General features: G+C 51.6%; 1 protein-coding gene across 1 annotated transcript; it reads right to left on the bottom strand.

Annotated features, from left to right (window-relative positions):
• Window positions 1–299: 299 nt before the first annotated feature.
• On the bottom strand, window positions 300–1,846 carry LOC142819358 (uncharacterized). Its single transcript, XM_075905818.1, has 2 exons — window positions 1,181–1,846; window positions 300–985 (listed from the first exon to the last, which is right to left on the bottom strand). The coding sequence occupies exons 1-2, from the start codon at window positions 1,728–1,730 to the stop codon at window positions 480–482; spliced, it is 1,056 nt and encodes a 351-aa protein (XP_075761933.1). The 5' UTR covers window positions 1,731–1,846; the 3' UTR covers window positions 300–479.
• Between the last annotated feature and the right edge of the window lie 16,982 nt (window positions 1,847–18,828).

Below are 18,828 nucleotides of genomic sequence, written 5' to 3'. Positions count from 1 at the left end.
TGCCTCCTCACCCGTCTGGACCTGGCCGAGCACAACATCCCTCCCGTGGTGGCGGCATGTTGTGTGCTCCACAATTTGTGTGAGCGGAAGGGGGAGGCTTTCTTGCCAGCCTGGATGGCTGAGGCTGACCGCATGGCTGGACACTACGGTCAGCCCCGCACCGCCGCCGTCCGGGAAGCCCAGCGGGGGGCCATCCGGATCCGGGAAGCCCTGCGGGAGAGCTTCCAGGTGGAGGAGGAGGAGGACTGACCTCTCCCTGCATGCCCCACCGGGGCCTTCTTCCACCCTACCCCCCCCTTCCCCTTTCCCCTCCCTACCTACTGTCAAATAAAGACACCTGTTTTTCCAACAAAAACGTCTGTTTATTTCAGAGAACTGGGGTGGGGGAGGGAGGAATGAAGGTGGGAGAAGGGAGGGGGAAACCTGGGACGAGGGAGCTGGAAGGGGAGGGGAGGGAAGGGAGGAAGGGAAAGGAAAGCTCAGGGGTGGGAGTCTGGGTGCCTCTCCCGTCTCGCCACACTGCGGGTCCGGGGGCGTCGGTGGGGAATGGTTGTGGAGGGGGGGGCAGAGAGGACAGGGGGTGTGGAGGAAGCAGGAGCGGAAGCAGGAGGAGCAGGAGGAGCAGGGGGAGCAAGAGGGGGAGCAAGAGGGGGAGCAGGGGGAGCAAGAGGGGGAGCAAGAGGGGGAGCAGGGGGAGCAAGAGGGGGAGCAAGAGGGGGAGCAGGGGGAGGAGGAAATGGAAAGCGGTCTAGCAGGCTCTGGAGGTGGCCTCGCAGGGCACGGCCCTGCTCCTCCAGGGCCTCCAGACTCCTCTGGCGCAGCCTGAGGTCCTCCTGGACCCAGTGGTCCTGGAGACGGAGCTGTCGGTCCAGGAACCGGAGATGCCGCCTCTGGTAGTCCTCCTGGTTCCTGGCTGTCCTGCTTGCCCGGGCGCGGGCGGCTGCTGCAGGCGGGGTGGTGCGCCCTGCAGTCCCCGGTGCTGCAGCTGTGGTGCAAGAAGACCAGCGGTCAATTACCCCAGGGGCCCAGGTGTGTGAAACCCAGCTCCCCTCTGCAAGGCCAGGGCCCCTGCAGGATCCCCAGCTGCTGCTCCGTAGTGGGCAAGGCCCAGGCGCACGGTCCCGGGGCTCCCTCTCGCCCCAGCCCCCCGTACACATAAGGGGAACACGAGGGTACTCACAGGTGGATGCCTCCCCGGCCTCTGATGATGCAGGCGAGCGGCTCTGTGGGGTGCCTCGGGGGTCCCGGGTCCTGGGAAGGCTGGCAGCAGGCTCCTGGCTCTCAGAGCCCTCTTCCTCCTCCTCGGTGTCCAGGAGCGGTCCCTCTGCCCCGGGGTCAATCACGTCCCGGGGGGCAGGGACGGCATGAGGCCCCAGGATGCGGTCCAGGGCATGGAAGTGGGGGCAGGCCTCCGGGTCAGCCCCTGGCAGGCAGGCCCGGGAGTAGGACTGCCGCAAGTCTTTAATCTTGCAGCGCACCTGCTCCCGGCTGCGCTGGTGGCCCCTGGCGGCCAGGCTGGCAGCCATGCGTCCATAGACGGCCGCGTTCCGGTGGCTAGTGCGGAGATCGTGGACATTTGAGGCTTCCCCCCAAACCTCGATGAGGTCCACGATCTCCGCACTTGACCAGGCGGGCGCCCGCCTTTTGCGCCCCCGGGCAGGCTCCCGGGAGCCGCCAGGCTGGTCGTGGGGAGCAGTGGAGGGCTGGGAGCCCTCGGATGGCTGGCTCATAGTGTGGCAGGTGCAGGCTGTGCAGGCACGGGTGCTTGCAGCCTTGCAACTGGCACAAAGTGAGTAGCCAGCCCGTGGCCCTTTAAGGGCTCCGGGGCCGGGAGGGGGGCAGACGAGTTTCCCTGGTGTTGGCCAGAGTGGCCACCAGGGAAACCTGGGAAGCCTTAGCCTCCCACTAGTTCGAACTAAAGGGCTACACAGCCCTTAGTTCGAACTAGCTAGTTCGAACTAGGCGTTAGTCCTCGTAAAATGAGGTTTACCTAGTTCGAACTAAGCGCTCCGCTAGTTCGATTCAAATTCGAACTAGCGGAGCGCTAGTGTAGCGCATAGGAAAGTTAGTTCGAACTAACGTCCGTTAGTTCGAACTAACTTTCTAGTGTAGACATACCCTAGCAGACCAATTCTAGTAACAATCCTATTGACATCTAAAATACTGAAACTGCCTAGTTGCATTGTGAGCTCATTCAAGGAACATCACCCATAATCAGGGGTGATCAGCCTCTATTGTCTCTCCTCTTTCTCTTTGAACTATCCCTATAAAAACTCCTATCCTTGCCCCAAGAAAACTGCTCTGATACCTGGACTTAAACTGCATCAGTTCCATTGAGACTTCTTCATCTCCTGTCTGATCGTGCTGGGGGCTCTGTCCTGCTTTTCTCCTGCCCTTTGGACCCCCGGCTACCATCATCATCTGGGAATCCCGATCAGTGCAAGCTCCGTGGAGTGGTGAGGTCTCTCTCTCTTTCTCTCTCTCATCAACTATCTCTCTAAGCATAGCCTCCTGACCCTGCCCTGTGTAAACTGTTATATGGTTACCTAATGTTTGTAATCAGTTTCAATTTAGATTTAATACTGTAATTGTTAGATTTAATATTGTAACTTTTTGATATCTATTCACTACTCAGAAATAAATCACTTTCATTGTTAAGCTGGTTGCTTCTCTCTCTTTCTTTCTCTTTTGCTCACTCTTCCTTGAGGGGTGTTGTTTTGGCTTCCCCATTCGTTCTGCAACATCGCTTCTTGTACCCAAGCAAAAGATCCCTGTAGTGCCCCAAATCCTGTGGGGTTTGCTCATTGTGTGGTTTACCAGTGAATGACTGTGGTGTGAAAGTGGAGATGGGGGTGCTGAACCTGGGGGGTTATGAGGATGGCAGCTTAAAGTGCTGTTTAATCCGCCCATGGAGTCCAAAGGCACATGAGGGTGCAGTGTGGCATTGCTGTGAAACACAGCCAGCTGAGTCCAGGGACATATGAGGGGGTCAGCTTGTGAGTGCTGAGTACCCAGTCCTCTCAGACGTGCTCTGATTAGTGGGAGTGAGTGCCTGTGTGTGTTGCCACGGTGGCAAGAATCCCATCCTGAGGAACCTAGTTCCTGCAGGAGAGCTCCAGTGGGAGGGGGAATTGGCAGCAGGGAGAATTCAGCTCCATATGAGAGCACAAGTAAGCACCAACCGCACACTGATAGAGTTGTTAACCTTCCCCCAGTCCCATAAGGGTAACCCTGATAAATGAGCATACCCCAGAGTATTGGGCAAATCTGGTAACACCTTTCTCTGTTCAAATTAAGCTTATCCCAAGAGATGGAGGTTTACCATAGTCTGAATCCCAGGTGAAACCTCACTGCCATCTTGCCAACATACTGGGGACAGAACCAGGGAATTCCAAAGCTTAAAGTGTAAACTGCAAAAGAGCCAAGTCTCTGGCTGTGTCTAGACTGCAGGCTTCTTTCGAAAGAGCCTCTTTCGAAAGCATCTTTCGAAAGAGGCTCTTTCGAAAGAGCGCGTCTAGACTACAATGCGCGGATCGAAAGATCGATCCGCTATTTCGAAATTGAAAGCCACCCGGAACTGCTTCTGCCAGGGCATGGGGGCAGCATTTCCTTCCGGGTGCTGCCTGCCTGCCCTTTGCAGAGACGCGTGGTGAGAGGGACACTCCTGAACACCCGTTGCTCTGCTCCTGCAGCTGCCTTTGCTGTCCCTTGAGGAATTTTGCAAGGCATTGCAGTGCTGCTTTGGAGTGCTCAGCTTCCTGGGACACCCCAGCAGCTTTTTTCTTTTGAGGTTTTTCTGCTTGCAGACCCTTATTTTTGGCATGGAGCCAGAGCTGCCCCTGGGCAGGCGATGGCCCCACACCGCCATACTGCAGCTGTTGCTGCATCTTCGTGAGACAATCATGAGGCTCCTTCCCGAGCTGGACCCAGACCAGAGGGACGAGGGGTTCCCCCGTCCGGCAGCCACACTGCCCTTGCCTCCGAACTTTTTCGTGGACAGGCGTGTTTGGAGGTTTGACACCAGCTCTGACTGGTGGGACCGGCTCGTGATGGAGATCTGGGATGACCAAGACTGGCTACGGAACTTCCGCATGAGAAAGACCACTTTCCAGGAGCTGTGTACCTGGCTCGCCCCTGCTCTGCAACGGCAAGACACCCACCTGCGGCCCGCCATCCCCCTGGAAAAGAGGGTCGCCATTGCCCTCTGGAAGCTGGCAACCCCCGACAGCTACCGCTCCGTGGGACACCAATTTGGAGTGGGGAGATCTACTGTCGGGGCCGTCTTGATGGAGGTAAGTCATTGTCACAGTTTGGGGTGGGGGGAAGGGAGACTGTCAGGAAGGGCCAAGTGGAGTGGGAGTGGGAGTGGGAGTGGGAGTGGGAGTGGGAGTGGGAGGGAGCTCCTCCACTCACCCTGAATTGTGGGGGGGGGTTCTGAGGAGGGGATTCCCGGGCTGTTTGTTTGAGAAGGAAGGTGGGCGGTGGGTTCTCCTCCTAAGACATAAGGCACCCCTTCTAACACTTTGTTGTCTGTCTCGTTCTGCAGGTGGTGAGGGCCATCAATTCGGAGCTGCTCAACAGGCTCATCTGTCTACCGGATCTGGACAGCGTCATGGCCGGCTTTGCTGCCCTCGGCTTCCCCAATTGCGGAGGAGCGCTCGATGGGACACACATTGCCATCCGTGCACCGCCCCATCGAGCAGCCCAATTCATCAATCGAAAGGGCTACTTTTCTATGGTCCTCCAGGCCCTGGTCGACCATCGTGGACAGTTTTCGGACATTTGTGTTGGGTGGTCAGGGCGGGCACACGATGCCCGCATCTTCAGAAACTCGTACCTGTACCGGAGGCTTCAGGCAGGAACATTTTTCCCCCATCGCCAGTTTGCGGTTGGGGATGTGCACATGCCGGTGTGCATAGTGGCTGATGCCGCCTATCCCCTGATGCCGTGGCTGATGAAGCCCTACACCGGCCACCTGGATGCGAGCAAGGAGCAGTTTAATGCTCGCCTTAACCGGGCTCGCAACCAGGTGGAATGTGCGTTTGGCCGTTTAAAGGGCAGATTCCGGTGCTTGCTCACACGCCTCGACATGGGGGAGACCAACATCCCCGAGGTGGTGGCCGCGTGTTGCGTCCTCCATAACCTCATGGAGAGGAAAGGGGAGGCCTTCCTACCAGGGTGGGGGAGAGCTGCTGATGCCCAGGAGAGGCTCTTTGCCCAGCCCCGGACAGCTGCCATCCGCCAGGCTCACCGGTCTGCAGTTGGCATCCGGGAGGCCCTCCGGGAGCAATTCTCCAGTGGAGGCCACTGAGTGCACTGAGGAGCTTCTGCCTGGGGACTGGGCCCTGGCCCCCAATAGAAGCTTCCCTCCACAACCCATCTCCTGACCCAGTTTGGACACATCACTTACACCAGGGTGTGTTTCAAAATAAAATGTTCTCTTTACTTATTTATAAGTTTGTACATATTATCAAACAATGTGGCAAACATAACAAAATTTTTTTTCATTTTTCTTGTTGCCAAACTATATACAATAAACAAACAGTGTCTTTAACCCTTTGTTTGTGCTTAATAAGTGGGGTGATGGGGGTGATTGAAACCTGGAGGGGGGAAGGGGACTGGAAACCTGGAGGGGGGAAGGGGACTGGAAACCTGGAGGGGGGAAGGGGATCAGGTTGAACGGGGCTTGGCAGATTTCCCTTTTCTGCCTGGGCCTCGTGTTTGGGGTGCTCCCCGGCTACGGGATTGGGTGATGCACCTGTCGGTTGGCTGGCTGTTGGGGGGCTCTTGGAACGTGGAAGCCTGGGGGAGAGGAGGGCCAGGGGGAGAGAGGGGCTGGGGAGCTGGGGGGGTTGGGGGAGAGGGAGGTCCAAGGGGGGAAAGGGCTGCTGTTGTGGAAGGGGGGTTTGGTGGGGTGGGGTCATGGGGTGCTGGAGGAGCAGGACCAGGCACAGCAGCAGGCAAGCCGCTGACCTCCCTCAGGGTGGCGTACAGCACCGTGCGCTGCAGGACCAGCTCATTCATGAGCCGATCACGCCACCGCTCCTCTGCCTCCGCCCTCTGTAGCAGGATGGCATTCTGCTCCTGCACAGCCTCGACGTGCTGCCGGAGGATGTTGGCGTAGACACGCCTGTGTCTGCGGCTCCCATGTCTCCGAGATGGAGATGGAGATGGAGGTGGGGCTGGGGTGCTGCGGCCCTCTTCCACGGCTGGTCCGGCTGTGGAGGAAAAGAAGAAGACACAATCAGTCCTATAAACTGGACTCTGTAGCACTTACAATACTAACAGGATGGTTTATTAGGGGATGAGCTTTCCAGGGCCAGACCCACTTCCTCAGATCAGAGTAACACGGCTACATTTCTATCACAATCAGTCCTGTGTGCAACAGCTGTCCAAAAGGGCATGCCCTCTCCCTTGAGACAGGGGAAGCAGACATCCTGAAGGTCACACTGTGTGTGTGTGTGTGTGTGTGTGTGTGTGTGTGTGTGTGTGTGTGTGTGTGTGAGACCTGGGCATCAGCCTGAGCATGACAGGTTTCCCTTGTGCATCACCCACTGTGCACCCACCCACCTACCTCCCCCTCCCCCGCCCCCGGGTGTGACACAACCTCACTGTACTCACCTGCTGCTTCCTCTCCCGCGCCAGATGACGCCTGGGAGGCCTCAGAGGTCTGGGTGACTGGCTCCAGGGTGAGGGTTGCCGTCTCCTCGCTGTCCTCCTCCTCTGGGCCCATGTCCCCGTCTCCAGACTGCTGTAGCTCCCGCTCTGGAGCGTCCACCACCGGGTCTGCCAGTCCGGACTGCACGAACCTCCATGGTGTGCGTGCTTCTGCACTGCCACCCAGGATCTGGTCCAGCTCTGGGTAGTAGGGGCAGTAGTGGGGGGCTGCCCCAGACCGGGAGCTCTCCTCCCTGGCTTTGGCGTAGCCCTGCCACAGCTCCTTCACTTTGGAGCGCACCTGGTCCTGGGTGCGGGGGTAGTGGCCCTTCTGGGCCAGGGCTTCAGCCATGCGGCCATAAATGTTGGCGTTTCGCCGCCGGCTTTTGAGGGCCTGTAAGGCCTCCTCCTCTCCCCACAGCTCCAGCAGGCTCTTGATCTCTGCGCCGGACCAGGATGGTGCCCGGCGCTTGGAGCCCTTGGCTGGGTCCCCAGAAGGCTCAGAGGAAGGGCCAGGATGCTCTTGGGGCTGTGACATGCTGCAGCAAGGTCGCCGTGTGCTCTGGCTCCTTGTCTGCAACAAGTGTCTGTGAGGGTGCGCCTGTCCCTTTAAGAAATGGCTGCAGCCAGGAACCACAGACGTGCAACCCATGGCCCAGATTGTCCACCAGGGCTTGTTCCTGGAGGCCAATAATTTCGAAAGAAAGGGCTCCCCCCGTCCAGACTCACGTTCTTTCGACGGATCTCCCTCGAAAAAGACGTTCTTCCTCGTGAAACGAGGTTTACCGCCGTCGAAAGAAAAGCCGCGTTCTTTCGATTTAATTTCGAAAGAACGCGGCTTGAGTCTGGACGCAGGGGAAGTTCTTTCGAAAAAAGGCTACTTTTTTCGAAAGAACCCCTGAGTGTGGACACGGCCTCTGTGGGTACGTCTACACAACAGCGTTATTTTGAAATATCTTATTTTGAAATAGCTGCCTGAGGCTGAGACTTGTGCTTAAAGGGACCCCCCTGGACAGCCGGTTCTCAGCTTTCCCTGTTTGCTTGCCTACCTCGCTGAGGGACAGCAAAGCATTGTTGTCTCTTTCTGTTTTGGTTGCCCTGACTCGGAACACCACAGTACTCTGCGCGATGGAGCCAGAGCTGTCCCTGGCACTCTGGTGCTCATTTTGGATGTCTTTCTGCAAGCCTAACAGCAATGGCTAGAGTCTGCCTCACAGCATCTGCTGCAGCCCAACCCCCAGGCCCTCTTCTTGACCCTCCTGCGGGACGAGGAGGAGCAACAGCAGTGCCTGGACATCAGTGTGCCCCACCGCATCTGGCGTCTGGACACCAGCAGCAACTGGTGGGACCACATCATCCTGGAGTGCTGAGGAGACCAACAATGTACCCAGAACTTCAGAATGAAGGACACCTTCCTCAAGCTCTGTGAGTGGCTCTCCATTGCTCTGCAGCAACAGGAAATGCACATGAGGCTTGCCATTCCCCTCCAGAAGCGTGTGGCCATCGCCCTCTGGAAGCTCTCCATACTGGATAGCTACCGATCCATGGGGAACCAGTTTGGTGTGGGGAGATCCACTGATGGAGCAGTGCTCATGCAGGTATGGCAGTCTCCAGCCACTGTGCCTTGGTGGGAGGGGGGTAAGGAGGTGATGGTCTGCCCCAGGGAAAAGGAGGGCATTGCTCCTGGGGAGGGAGTGTGGGGCAGTGGTGGGGTAGGAGCATTGTCAGACACCCTGGCACCCCAGTGACTCTCGGTTTTGTGTGTCCCTCTGCAGATGGTCAAGGCCATCAATAGAGTGCTACCCTGTAGAGTCATCCATCTCACTGATTTGGACACAGTCATTGAGGGCTTTGGCGCACTGGGCTTCCCCAACTGCAAGGGGAGTAATCGACAGGACACACATCCCCATCTGTGCCCCAGACCACCAGGCCTCACTGTACATAAACCGGAAGGGATACTTCTCAGTCATCCTGCAGGCTGTGTCTGACCACCAGGGCTGCTTCCCGGACATTAAGGTGGGCTGGTTCGGCAAATACACAACGAGCAAGTGTACCACAACTCCTCCGTGTGCCAGGGCTGCACGCTGGGACTTTCTTCCCCAACCGCTGACGGCCTGATTTAGATGTCTCCTCACCTGTCCGGACCTCTCCAAGAGGAATATTCCGCACGTGGTGGCAGCGTGCTGTGTGCTGCACAATTTGTGCAAAAGAAAGAGGGAGGCTTTCCTGACAGGCTGGATGGCAGAGGCCAACCTGCCAGCCAGGAGGCCCATCGGGGGGCTGTCAGTATCCGGGAGGCCCTGTGAGAGAGCTTCCAGACGGAGGAGAAGTGAACTCTCCCTCGTGTGCCCCATTGGTGCCTTGTGCCTTATTCCACCCTCACGTCCTTCCACTTTCCCCTCCCTGATGTAAAATAAACACAAGTGTTTTGCCAAAAACAAAGACTGTTTATTTAACATAACTGGGAGGAGGGGGGGGGAACTAGGGTGGGAGAGGGGAGGTGAAAGGGTGGGAATAGGGCCGGCTTTAGGAAGTGTGGAGCCCCACCACCCACGGATTTTTTTCTGTTGAGCAAAAAAAAAAAAAAAAACACCACACAAACATCACATCTGATCAAACTGTATAACACAATAGTTGAACATTTAAAAAAAAAAGGCCATCCTTTATTATGCAAAATTTTACACAAAATTAAATCAGTTACCTTAAGTTCAGGTCAAATATTTTCAATTCCAAACTATCCAATCTTTTCAATAAAGTTTAAACAGTTACCAGAAAGCATTGCAGTTCCCTGTTATATTGATTTACTTCTTAAATAGCAAAAAATTGAGTCTTTAAGAAAATGTCAGTTCTGTGGTCAAATTCCAGGCCTTAATGATTTTAGCACCAATGATTTCACTAGGTAATACGGTACCTCCCCACCATTGCCTCCTTTGCACTGCCCTTCAACACATTGCCTGCATGTTGAGTCCAAGGTCAGTCTAGATAAGATTTTATCAATGATTTTTGCTCAAGCGATCACTGAGACAAGACAAGGACTCAATTGATTCTATTCAGCAATGCCTTTAAACACTGGATGTAAAGTGTCAGATATAATTGAGTACTCCCAAATAGACTCTATACCACCAGAAATAAAACCTGTTTCCATCTTTTGTGACTTTCAGTTAGATGTGACTCACTATCCTCTGCTTAGTGTTCAAGTTATGGTAGACCCTAAGCCAGGTCATATTAAGTTCAGGTCTTGTAATCATACAATATGGATAACAACATTCATTCTCCCAGCTCCAAGTTTTAAGTGAATTTCAACCCAAAACAGCCAAAATTGATCACCTTGACACACCAAGTATGTCTACTGATCTCTGTGGCAAAGTCAGTTGTCTATATAAATAAGGTCTGCTCATGAAGCCTTTTCCTACAGTTGGTTAACAGATGGCAGTAGATAGCTCATTCAGACCACTGGCTGATAAATAGTTAGTCACCCTAACCAGTCATTAACCAGGCATGCTAAATCATGGCCATGCTAAATCATAGCTATGCTAAATCATGGCCTACTGGATTCTCTCTCTCAAACAATTGCATATTTTGGTGGCTGAATAATCCCATGTGTAGCCTGGAAAGCACCGTGGTGTGGAATGCTTCTGAATGAAAGGTTTGATCTAAATGCAAAGCACATGAATCTCTTTCTCTCTGTCTCTACCCGTTTCAATTCTTTGCCTCTTTTTTATTCCCATTCACCTCATTCACCTTCCCAAGCCACTCATTCTGTTAATTCTCATTTCCACTTGTCCCCCTGATGGGCTACATGACCGCTGATATGTGTACCTGGAAGATTTTTTTTTATACATATGTCTATTAATCGGGTCTCCTGCAATTTCTGGAGCTTAATCTTTTACTTGAAAGACCTTTTGATCAGCTTTGGATTATTTTGTATGTCAATGAAAACACCCTTCCCCCTCCCCGCTCTTTTCTTCTCCCCATTCACTCCTTTCATGGGTCCCTTTGATTACATTGTTTGTACATTTCACAAAGGAGTTACACTTTTTTTTTTCTTCTCCCTTTCTTTCGTCTCCTTCCTTGGCTTCTTGTTTCAATCCTGAACATCAGCAAGTTCAGATCCAGCTCCCTTGGCCACCTTTTGGTTAAGTTTGCTCTCCTGGAGCAGTCTCACTGCCTGGATTTTAGCCTGCATCCAGCTTCTTTATCTTTTTATTTTATTTTTCTTTTCAAAGGAATCAGCCTTTTGCTCACTTGGTCTCTGGCTTCTCCTCCAGTGTTTTATTCAGGCTTTGACTGATTGTCTCCATACACTCCTTTTATGCTACTGAATGAATTACTAATGCAGCCCCCTGCCAGGAGAAGCATAGTCTGATCTTGTCCTAAATAGGCCCCTGTTTGCAGGAGATGATGTATAAATGTATCGACTGCATCATTATATATTCATTTAGTGGAATGTAGGTTTAGAAAGAATCCTCTCTGCTTATTTCATAAATGAATTCCTGTGGAGAGGAGAGACATCCAGACTGAAAGCACCTTGAAGTCCATTCCTGCTCCCCTGTGAGGGCACTCAGCATAGCCCTGAATAAATCCATTGCATAGTCATCACCAGGAGACCTGGAAAGGTGAAGAGGAAACTCTCCCACTTTTGAAGGACTAGCACCATCTGCAGGGGATGCGGCATGACTGGAATCACTCAGGCCTGGGAGTTAGGCTGACTTAAGGCAGCTTACATTGACATCAGTATGGAAGTGTTCACTCAACTGACATAACTGCCCTGCTACACTGACTTAGGGTATGTCTACACTACAAAGTTAGTTCGAACTAACGGACGTTAGTTCGAACTAACTTTAATAGGTGCTACACTAGCGCTCCGCTAGTTCGAATTTGAATCGAACTAGCGGAGCGCTTAGTTCGAACTAGGTAAACCTCATTTTACGAGGACTAACGCCTAGTTCGAACTAGCTAGTTCGAACTAAGGGCTGTGTAGCCCTTTAGTTCGAACTAGTGGGAGGCTAGCCCTCCCCAGGTTTCCCTGGTGGCCACTCTGGCCAACACCAGGGAAACTCTATGCCCCCCTCCCGGCCCCGGACCCCTTAAAGGGGCACGGGCTGGCTACGGTGCCCGTGCCAGGTGCAAGCCTGCCAGCACCCAGCTAGCAGACCCTGCACCTGGCACGGCACAGAGCCACCCACCCGATGCCCCCCAGCCCACCCCCTCTTGCCGGGACCAGGCTGGCGGCTCCCGGGAGCTTGCCCTGGACCGCAAGAGGCGGGCACCTTCCTGGGCTAGTGCGGACATCGTGGACCTCGTCCACGATCTCCGCACTAGGCACAGGAAAGTGGCCGTCTAGGGCAGGAGAGCTGCCAGCCTGGCCACCCAGGACCAGGTGTGCATGAAAATCAAGGGGGTCCACTGAGACCCCCGACACTGAGCCCTGAGCTTACAATGGCCGTACTGGGTCAGACCAAAGGTCCATCTAGCCCAGTAGCCTGTCTGCCAACAGCGGCCAACCCTAGGGACCCTGGAGGGGATGGACCGAAGACAATGACCAAGCCATTTGTCTCGTGCCATCCCTCTCCAGCCTTCCACAAACTTTGGGCAGGGACACCACTCCTACCCTCTGGCTAATAGGACTCCATGGACCCAACCTCCATCACTTGATCTCACTTCCCTTTAAACTCTGTTCTAGTTGTAGCCTTCACAGCCTCCTGCAGCAAGGAGTTCCACAGGTTAACTATTTGCTTTGTCAAGAAGAACAACTTTCTCTTACTAGTTTCAAGCCTGCTACCCATTCCTTTCCTTTGGTGTCCTCTAGTCCTTCTTTATGGGAACTCAGAAAGAACTTTTCTGAATGCACCCTCTCCACCCAACCCCTGCTTTTAGAGACCTCTATCCTGTCCCCCCTCCGTCTCCTATTTTCTAAGCTGAACAGTCCCAGTCTCTGTAGCCTCTCTTCATCTGGGACCTGTTCCCAACCCCTGATCATGTTAGTTGCCCTCCCCTCTCCCAGCCTTTCTCTTCCCCTCTCCCACCTCCTTTTCCCAGTCTCCCCCAGTTTTTTTTCAATAAAGACAGAGTCAATGTTGGAAGAAACGTTATCTTTATTTTGTACATCAATAAGAAGGGGGGCTAAGGAAGGGTAAGTGGAAGGAGGTGAGGGAGGAATGGGGTACGAGCCCCCGATGGGGAGGACTGGGCTGGCTCTGCGGGCTTCTGGGGGTGGAAGTTCTCCTGCAGCCCCCCAATTACTCCCTCTCCCGAGATGGCAGCCTGCGGCAAGTGCAGCTGGGCTGATGGCCGAGTGGTGTGATGTGCCCAGTGTGGGCACTCAGGGCACTCCAAGCCAGAACTTCTTTGCAAGCGGGGCACCCCTTAGAACTGTGTGTCCGGGGTGGGGGTCGGGACCCTTTAAGCGCAGCCCTCGGCTAGCCTGAGACAGCATCTCCATGCTCTAAGTCCTCCTTTTATGCCCTGCCGGCACTGCTTCCGGCCATCCTTAAGCCCTGTTCAGAGTCCACTCAATGTGGACTTGCTAGTTCAAACTAGCAAAACGCTAGTTCGAACTAGTTTTTAGTTCTAGACGCGTTAGTTCGAACTAGCTTAGTTCGAATTAACTAATTCGAACTAAGTTAGTTCGAACTAGCGCTGTAGTGTAGACGTACCCTTAGTAAGTCCAACTCCCCAAGCAGTGTAAAGTCATGCTTGACATAGCTAGGTTGACACTACATCAGAGTAGATGCTGTGATGCTTATGTTGAGTGTTACTGGCTTACTGGTGCCTACCCGCAACATTATTTTGAAATAACTAGTGTTATTTTGAAATAACTTAGTCCGCATCTACACAGCAGGCAGTTATTTCGAAATAATGTCAAAATACTATCAAGCTGGAGGACTTCTTACTCTGACTCCTGTAACCTTCATTGTACAAGGAATAAGGGTATGCCTACACTAGCCCCCTAGTTCAACTAGGGAGGATAATGAGGGCGACCGAAATTGCAAATGAAGCATGGGATTTAAATATCCTGCGCTTCATTGGCATGTTCCTGGCCAGTTGCCATTTTGGAAATTGACATGGAATGAGGTTTAACTGGTAATTCGAAGTAAGGGGTTTATTTCAGAATCGCCCTTCTCTGCCGCGTGTAGATGCGGGCTAGTCAATTTCCAAAATGGCAACTGGCCGGGAACATGCTAATCAAGCGCAGGATATTTAAATCCCACGCTTCATTTGCAATTTTGGTCGCCCTCATTAGCCTCCCTAGTTTGAACTAGAGGGCTAGTGTAGATATACCCTAAGGGAAGTCAGAAGTTTAGCTTGATTCTTAGCACTACCACAAACTCACTGCGCAACCTTGGCCAAGACACTCTAAGAATCAAATCTCAATAGGTGAAATGTGGCTACCTCTGCTATCTCAGCACAGTGCTGAGGAGGCTCTGGTAATCCAGTGAAGGGAGCCAGGATCCAACAGGGATGGTAGACTCACCAGGCCCCAGGGGCGAAGCTGAGGAGAGGTGGTTCTATGATCCCAGAAAGGGCAGGCCTGTAAAGGGCTCTGCCCTTTTTATGAGCACCCCTCAGTGGCCGAGGGGAGTCTTGTAATCTCTCTATCCACCTGTCTGCGGGAAAGGAAGTGTCCAGTATGTGGCCTGGGAGCAGGCTTCTTCTTACCTCCTATTGTGGCTGCTGAAGGTTGGTCGGGGGGAACCCAGGCCCATACAGTCCTCTGGGTCCCATATAAGTAGCAATTACCTGCTGAGTCCCTTATTTCATAGAGGGATAAGGGATCTTTTGGAAAAGGCTTTATTTTCCACAAGATCAGCGTCTAGACTGGCGCTTTTTTCCGGCAAAGCTCCATGCCGAAAAAAAGCGGCAGCTATTTTTATGCTAATGAAGCGGGGGAGATTTAAATCCCCACTTCACTAGCAATTGCAATATGTCTAATTTACATCCCTTTTATGAAAAAGGGATGTAGTCTAGACGTAGCCTATGAGTTTTCTCTGCAAAAAATATGCTAATGAGGGTTTCTTTTTGTTCAAAAACCCTTTTCCCACAAGATCCTTATGCCCCAAAAAAGGAGGTTTATCGATCTTGCAGTCAAAGGGTTTTTTGCTCAAAAAGAAAATGTCCAAACTGCTTGTTTTTACACAAAACCCCAGTGCAAAAATGGATCAGCAGAAAATATGCAAATGAGATTGAGACTCGTGCAAATTAGTCCCTTATTAGCTTTTTTTCAGCACAGAGCTTTGCCGGAAAAAAGCACCAGTCTAGACACGGATCTTTCAGAAAAGGCTTTATTTTCTGAAAGATCCGCGTCTAGACTGGCGGCATTTTTATGCTAATAAAGTGGGGGAGATTTAAATCCCCGCTTCATTAGCAATTGCGATACGTCTAATTTACATCCCTTTTACGAAAAAGGGATGTACTCTAGACGTAGCCAAGGGGATTGAGTGATCTCTCTTACCCACACAAACACAAACACACAAGCACAAACACACACATCCATTAGTCCATTCACACACATTCATTCATGTCCTCAGGCACTCACACATTTAAACAAGCTTCTACCACGTACTCTCTCCTTTTATTGGAACTGGGCTACTCCTGTCACTCACACAGGAGTCCCACCTCCACATTTGTCACGGAGGAGCATGCCCAGACCTCCCTCAATCCAGGTCCTTTGTTTCCTTAGGGCAGCATTGTGTCTTGAATTAGTCACCATCTGGCCCCTGGCTCCAGGTGTAATAGCCTTGCTGTTTCCCTCACCCCAAACACACTCCATACACACATACACTCTTCTCACATGGTAGAATGCAGCTTAGAGCAAGTTACAAGCAAAGTGGCTGAGAGTTACAAAGATTATAAAGTTGCAAGGCTCAACAATCACCAAGCTTACAGTAGGTTTCTGAACTTACAAAGCAAAGTGGCTGAGACTTACAAAATTGTAAAGCTCAACAATCTTACAACAAGATGCAAAATATAAAAGACAAGGTAACTGAAAGTTACAAAAAAAACCAAGTACAAAGCTTCAAAGCTCAATAGTTACTAAGAGACATTCCAGAGAACAGCATCTGACTAAGACTTAGAAGACAACTGCCCCCTTAAACAGTGTTCACAGCAATGCAGTCAGCAGCAGGTTTGTCATTTTCTAAGTCATGTTTGGCAGGACCTTTCAGTTTAATGCATTTCCTGAAAATGTGTGTATAAATCAAGTAATAGCTCAGGCAGAGGCTTTATGCAACATAGTCCACCTCTCCCACTTGTATAACTTCATAAGGGCAGCAGCAAAACTGGTCTCCTGGCTGATAGTGCCTTTCCTGGGCCCCTTTATTATAATAGCAAGCCTGGATTTGTTGGGCTTTCTCTAGATTTTCTTGGGCAAATTTGGTCACCCATCTCAGTTGCTCCCGCATCTCCACCACATACTGGATTACGTTATGGGACTGGGAGGCTTGCTCTTCCCAGGTCTCTTTGAGCAGGGCCAGTATCCCTCCAGGTGGCTAACCATATACCAGCTCAAAGAGCAAAAAGCCTGTTGAAGCTTGGGGTACCTACCGCACTACAAACATCAAATAAGGCAGTAGTCAGTCTCAAACAGGAGGGTCCATATTCACAAAATTTTTCAGCATGTTCTTTAGGGTCCAATTAAACCTCTCCACCAGTCTATCCGTTTGAGGATGGTAAACTGAGGTTCAAAGAGGTTTTACTTTGAGGAGTGTCCAGACCTCTTTTAACAGTCATGATATAAAATTGGTCTTCTGGTCAGTCAGGATTTCTATAGGAAGGCCCACCCAAGAGAAGAGGTGTACCATCTCAGTGCCCATCGTTTGTGCCCTTATTGAGCAAAGGGTGCACCTACAAGGGGTAAGGGAATTAGGGGAGCCCACCCCATACCCTTTGGTGCTACTAGTTGACAATCCGGACATGATGCACAGAAATCCACAGCCTCCTTATAGACCCCTGGCCAGAAGAATTGAGCCAATCAGTGGGCTAAGGTCTTCTCCCACCTCACATGGCCAGCTAACAGGGGACTGAGTGGGCCAAATTCAGAACTGCTCTCCAGGCCTCCCGAGACACCAAGAGTTGGTAACTCATCTCCCCTGTGTTTGGGTCCTTGTCAGTTCGATACAGCAGGTCTTTTCTGAGCTCAAAGTGAAGGAACAGGAGGCTGGACCTTCTGGGCAACAACCCCATCAATGACTGTGATCCAGGAATATGTCTTTCTCAGGGTCTTCTTTTTATCCTCAGACAAAATCATATGAGCTAGTTAAATATTCCAAATCTACCTCGGGGAGGGGACCCGCTTATGAAGGTTGCCCTGGATCAGAGGGCATGTCCCCTTCTTTGGAGGGGGCATCATCTCCTTTCTGAGACAATTCCTCTTCTGGCTCAGTTTCCCAGCCAGATTAATTTGGAGCCATGCCCTACCATCTTTCCAATGCTTCCACTGTCCCATAGTCAGCTTCAGCCTCCTTATCCAGAGCTTGGTAAGCTGCCTGGGCCTCCCCAGAGAGGAATGGTGCCAAGCCGGCAGCCCCAAAAGTTCTTTCCCAGCCAGCTGTTTGGAGCATGCTGGCCCACTGCTGTCTGGAGCATGCTGTGTGGGGCTCTAGCAAGCAATTTAAATGATCCAGGGCTCTGGCTGCAGGGTAGCAGCGACTGGGAGTCTTGATCCATTTTGATTCGCCAAGCCTTGGTTCAGTTGCCCCTTTGCCTCCCCTCCTTCCCCCCGACTCCCTTCTGTTGGTAGGCTTTCCAGAATCATACCTAGATGGATCCAGCTATGGTGATGACATAGGTGATGTTACCCAGCACAGTGGAAAAAAATAGCACTGGGCTTCCCCGTGCTTCATAATTATTCCCTTCCATGCTGGGCTTTGAGCATTTCCATTGCAAAGGGCAAGCTATTCTGTGAAACCGAGTGCCCATCAGTCAACAGAGAACCCAACTCCTAAGTGTGGTTTGTGGCTCTGCAGCTATCAAGTTTTAGTCTTCAGCATGTCTCCATTTCACCACAGCTCATCCTTCTCACTGTACAACTCCTCCAATAGGCCCTCTCCTCCTCCTCCTCCTCCATGTATGCTGAGCATGAAATTATTTGACGCTCCCATAATGTGCTGTGCTTGTGTTTGCAGTAAAACTGCTTGCTAATTGGCACAGTTCATGCTATTTCCATTTGTGTTAGTCAGACCCCTGGGGGCTGGGGAACTTTTTTAAATGCTGCATATTTTAAAGTGTAAACAGGACCTGGTGTTTTATTAAATAAACGTGACAATTGCAATAACGTTTTGTAGATTACAGGAGAAGGAACATAAGGGGGAACATTCCCAGAACCTAAGCAATGTGTATTTTGCTGATGCTTAAGTAAACTTTCCTTTGTTGTTGCTGGTCTTTCCTCCGTGCTAGTCATTTGATACTACTTGAAAACCTTTTCTGCCTAGTGAATCCTCACAATAGGGAATGGAAATGGTTCTTTCCTACCTTCTATTTTCCCCACAAATGCTTCCAAATCTTCAGTTTCCCTGAAAAGTAGGCAGGGGGGATTATGCTTTTCCAATTACTTGCTGTGCATAAGTTTTTCAGCACAAGCAAATTGTTTTATCATGGAGACCTTATGCCTTAGGTTATGTCTATACTGAACAATTATTTTGGAATAAGCTATTTCAGAAGAAATACTCTGAAACAGTTTTTTTCGAAATAGCGCATCTACACTACAGGGAAGCGTGGAAATTAGTCCAAGGCAGGCTCCCCTAATGTGGATGCACTACCTCGATTTAGAGCCCCAGGAGGCACTGGGGAGTAATTACTTTGAATGGCCTGGGGGAGGAGCTATTCTGAAATAGCGGCAGTGGAGTATCCACACTACAGCTACCACGAAATAGCTATTTCAGAAGAGGTGTTATTCCTTGTGGAATACGGTTTAAAAATGCTGAAATAAGTTGCCCGTTATTTCAAAATTATTTCGAAATTATTTCAAAATAACAGGTTGGCTGTGTGGATGCTCACATAGTTATTTCAGAATAATGGATGTTATGCTGCTATGTAAATGTACCCTCAACTGACAAACCCTGCTGGTTTCACTCAAGCAAGGGCCCCACTTAAGCTAGTGATGGGAGCAAAACCTGCAGGACTGGACACACTGGGTGAATTGCAGTGTCCTGGCTTCTCTCTGGCATCTTGGAT

Source organism: Pelodiscus sinensis, chromosome 22, assembly GCF_049634645.1.
Source record: "Pelodiscus sinensis isolate JC-2024 chromosome 22, ASM4963464v1, whole genome shotgun sequence".
Lineage (NCBI taxonomy): Eukaryota > Metazoa > Chordata > Testudines > Trionychidae > Pelodiscus > Pelodiscus sinensis.
Note: the sequence above shows the minus strand (reverse complement) of the source record. Positions and strands in the feature narration are given on the sequence as shown.

Bases quoted from the DNA above. Each gene is read 5' to 3' on its own strand.
- LOC142819358 (XM_075905818.1), bottom strand. From the start codon at position 1,730: ATGAGCCAGCCATCCGAGGGCTCCCAGCCCTCCACTGCTCCCCACGAC. The intron at 986-1,180 runs GTGAGTACCCTC...CTTGCACCACAG, and splicing joins GGCCGGGGAGGCATCCACCT to CTGCAGCACCGGGGACTGCA.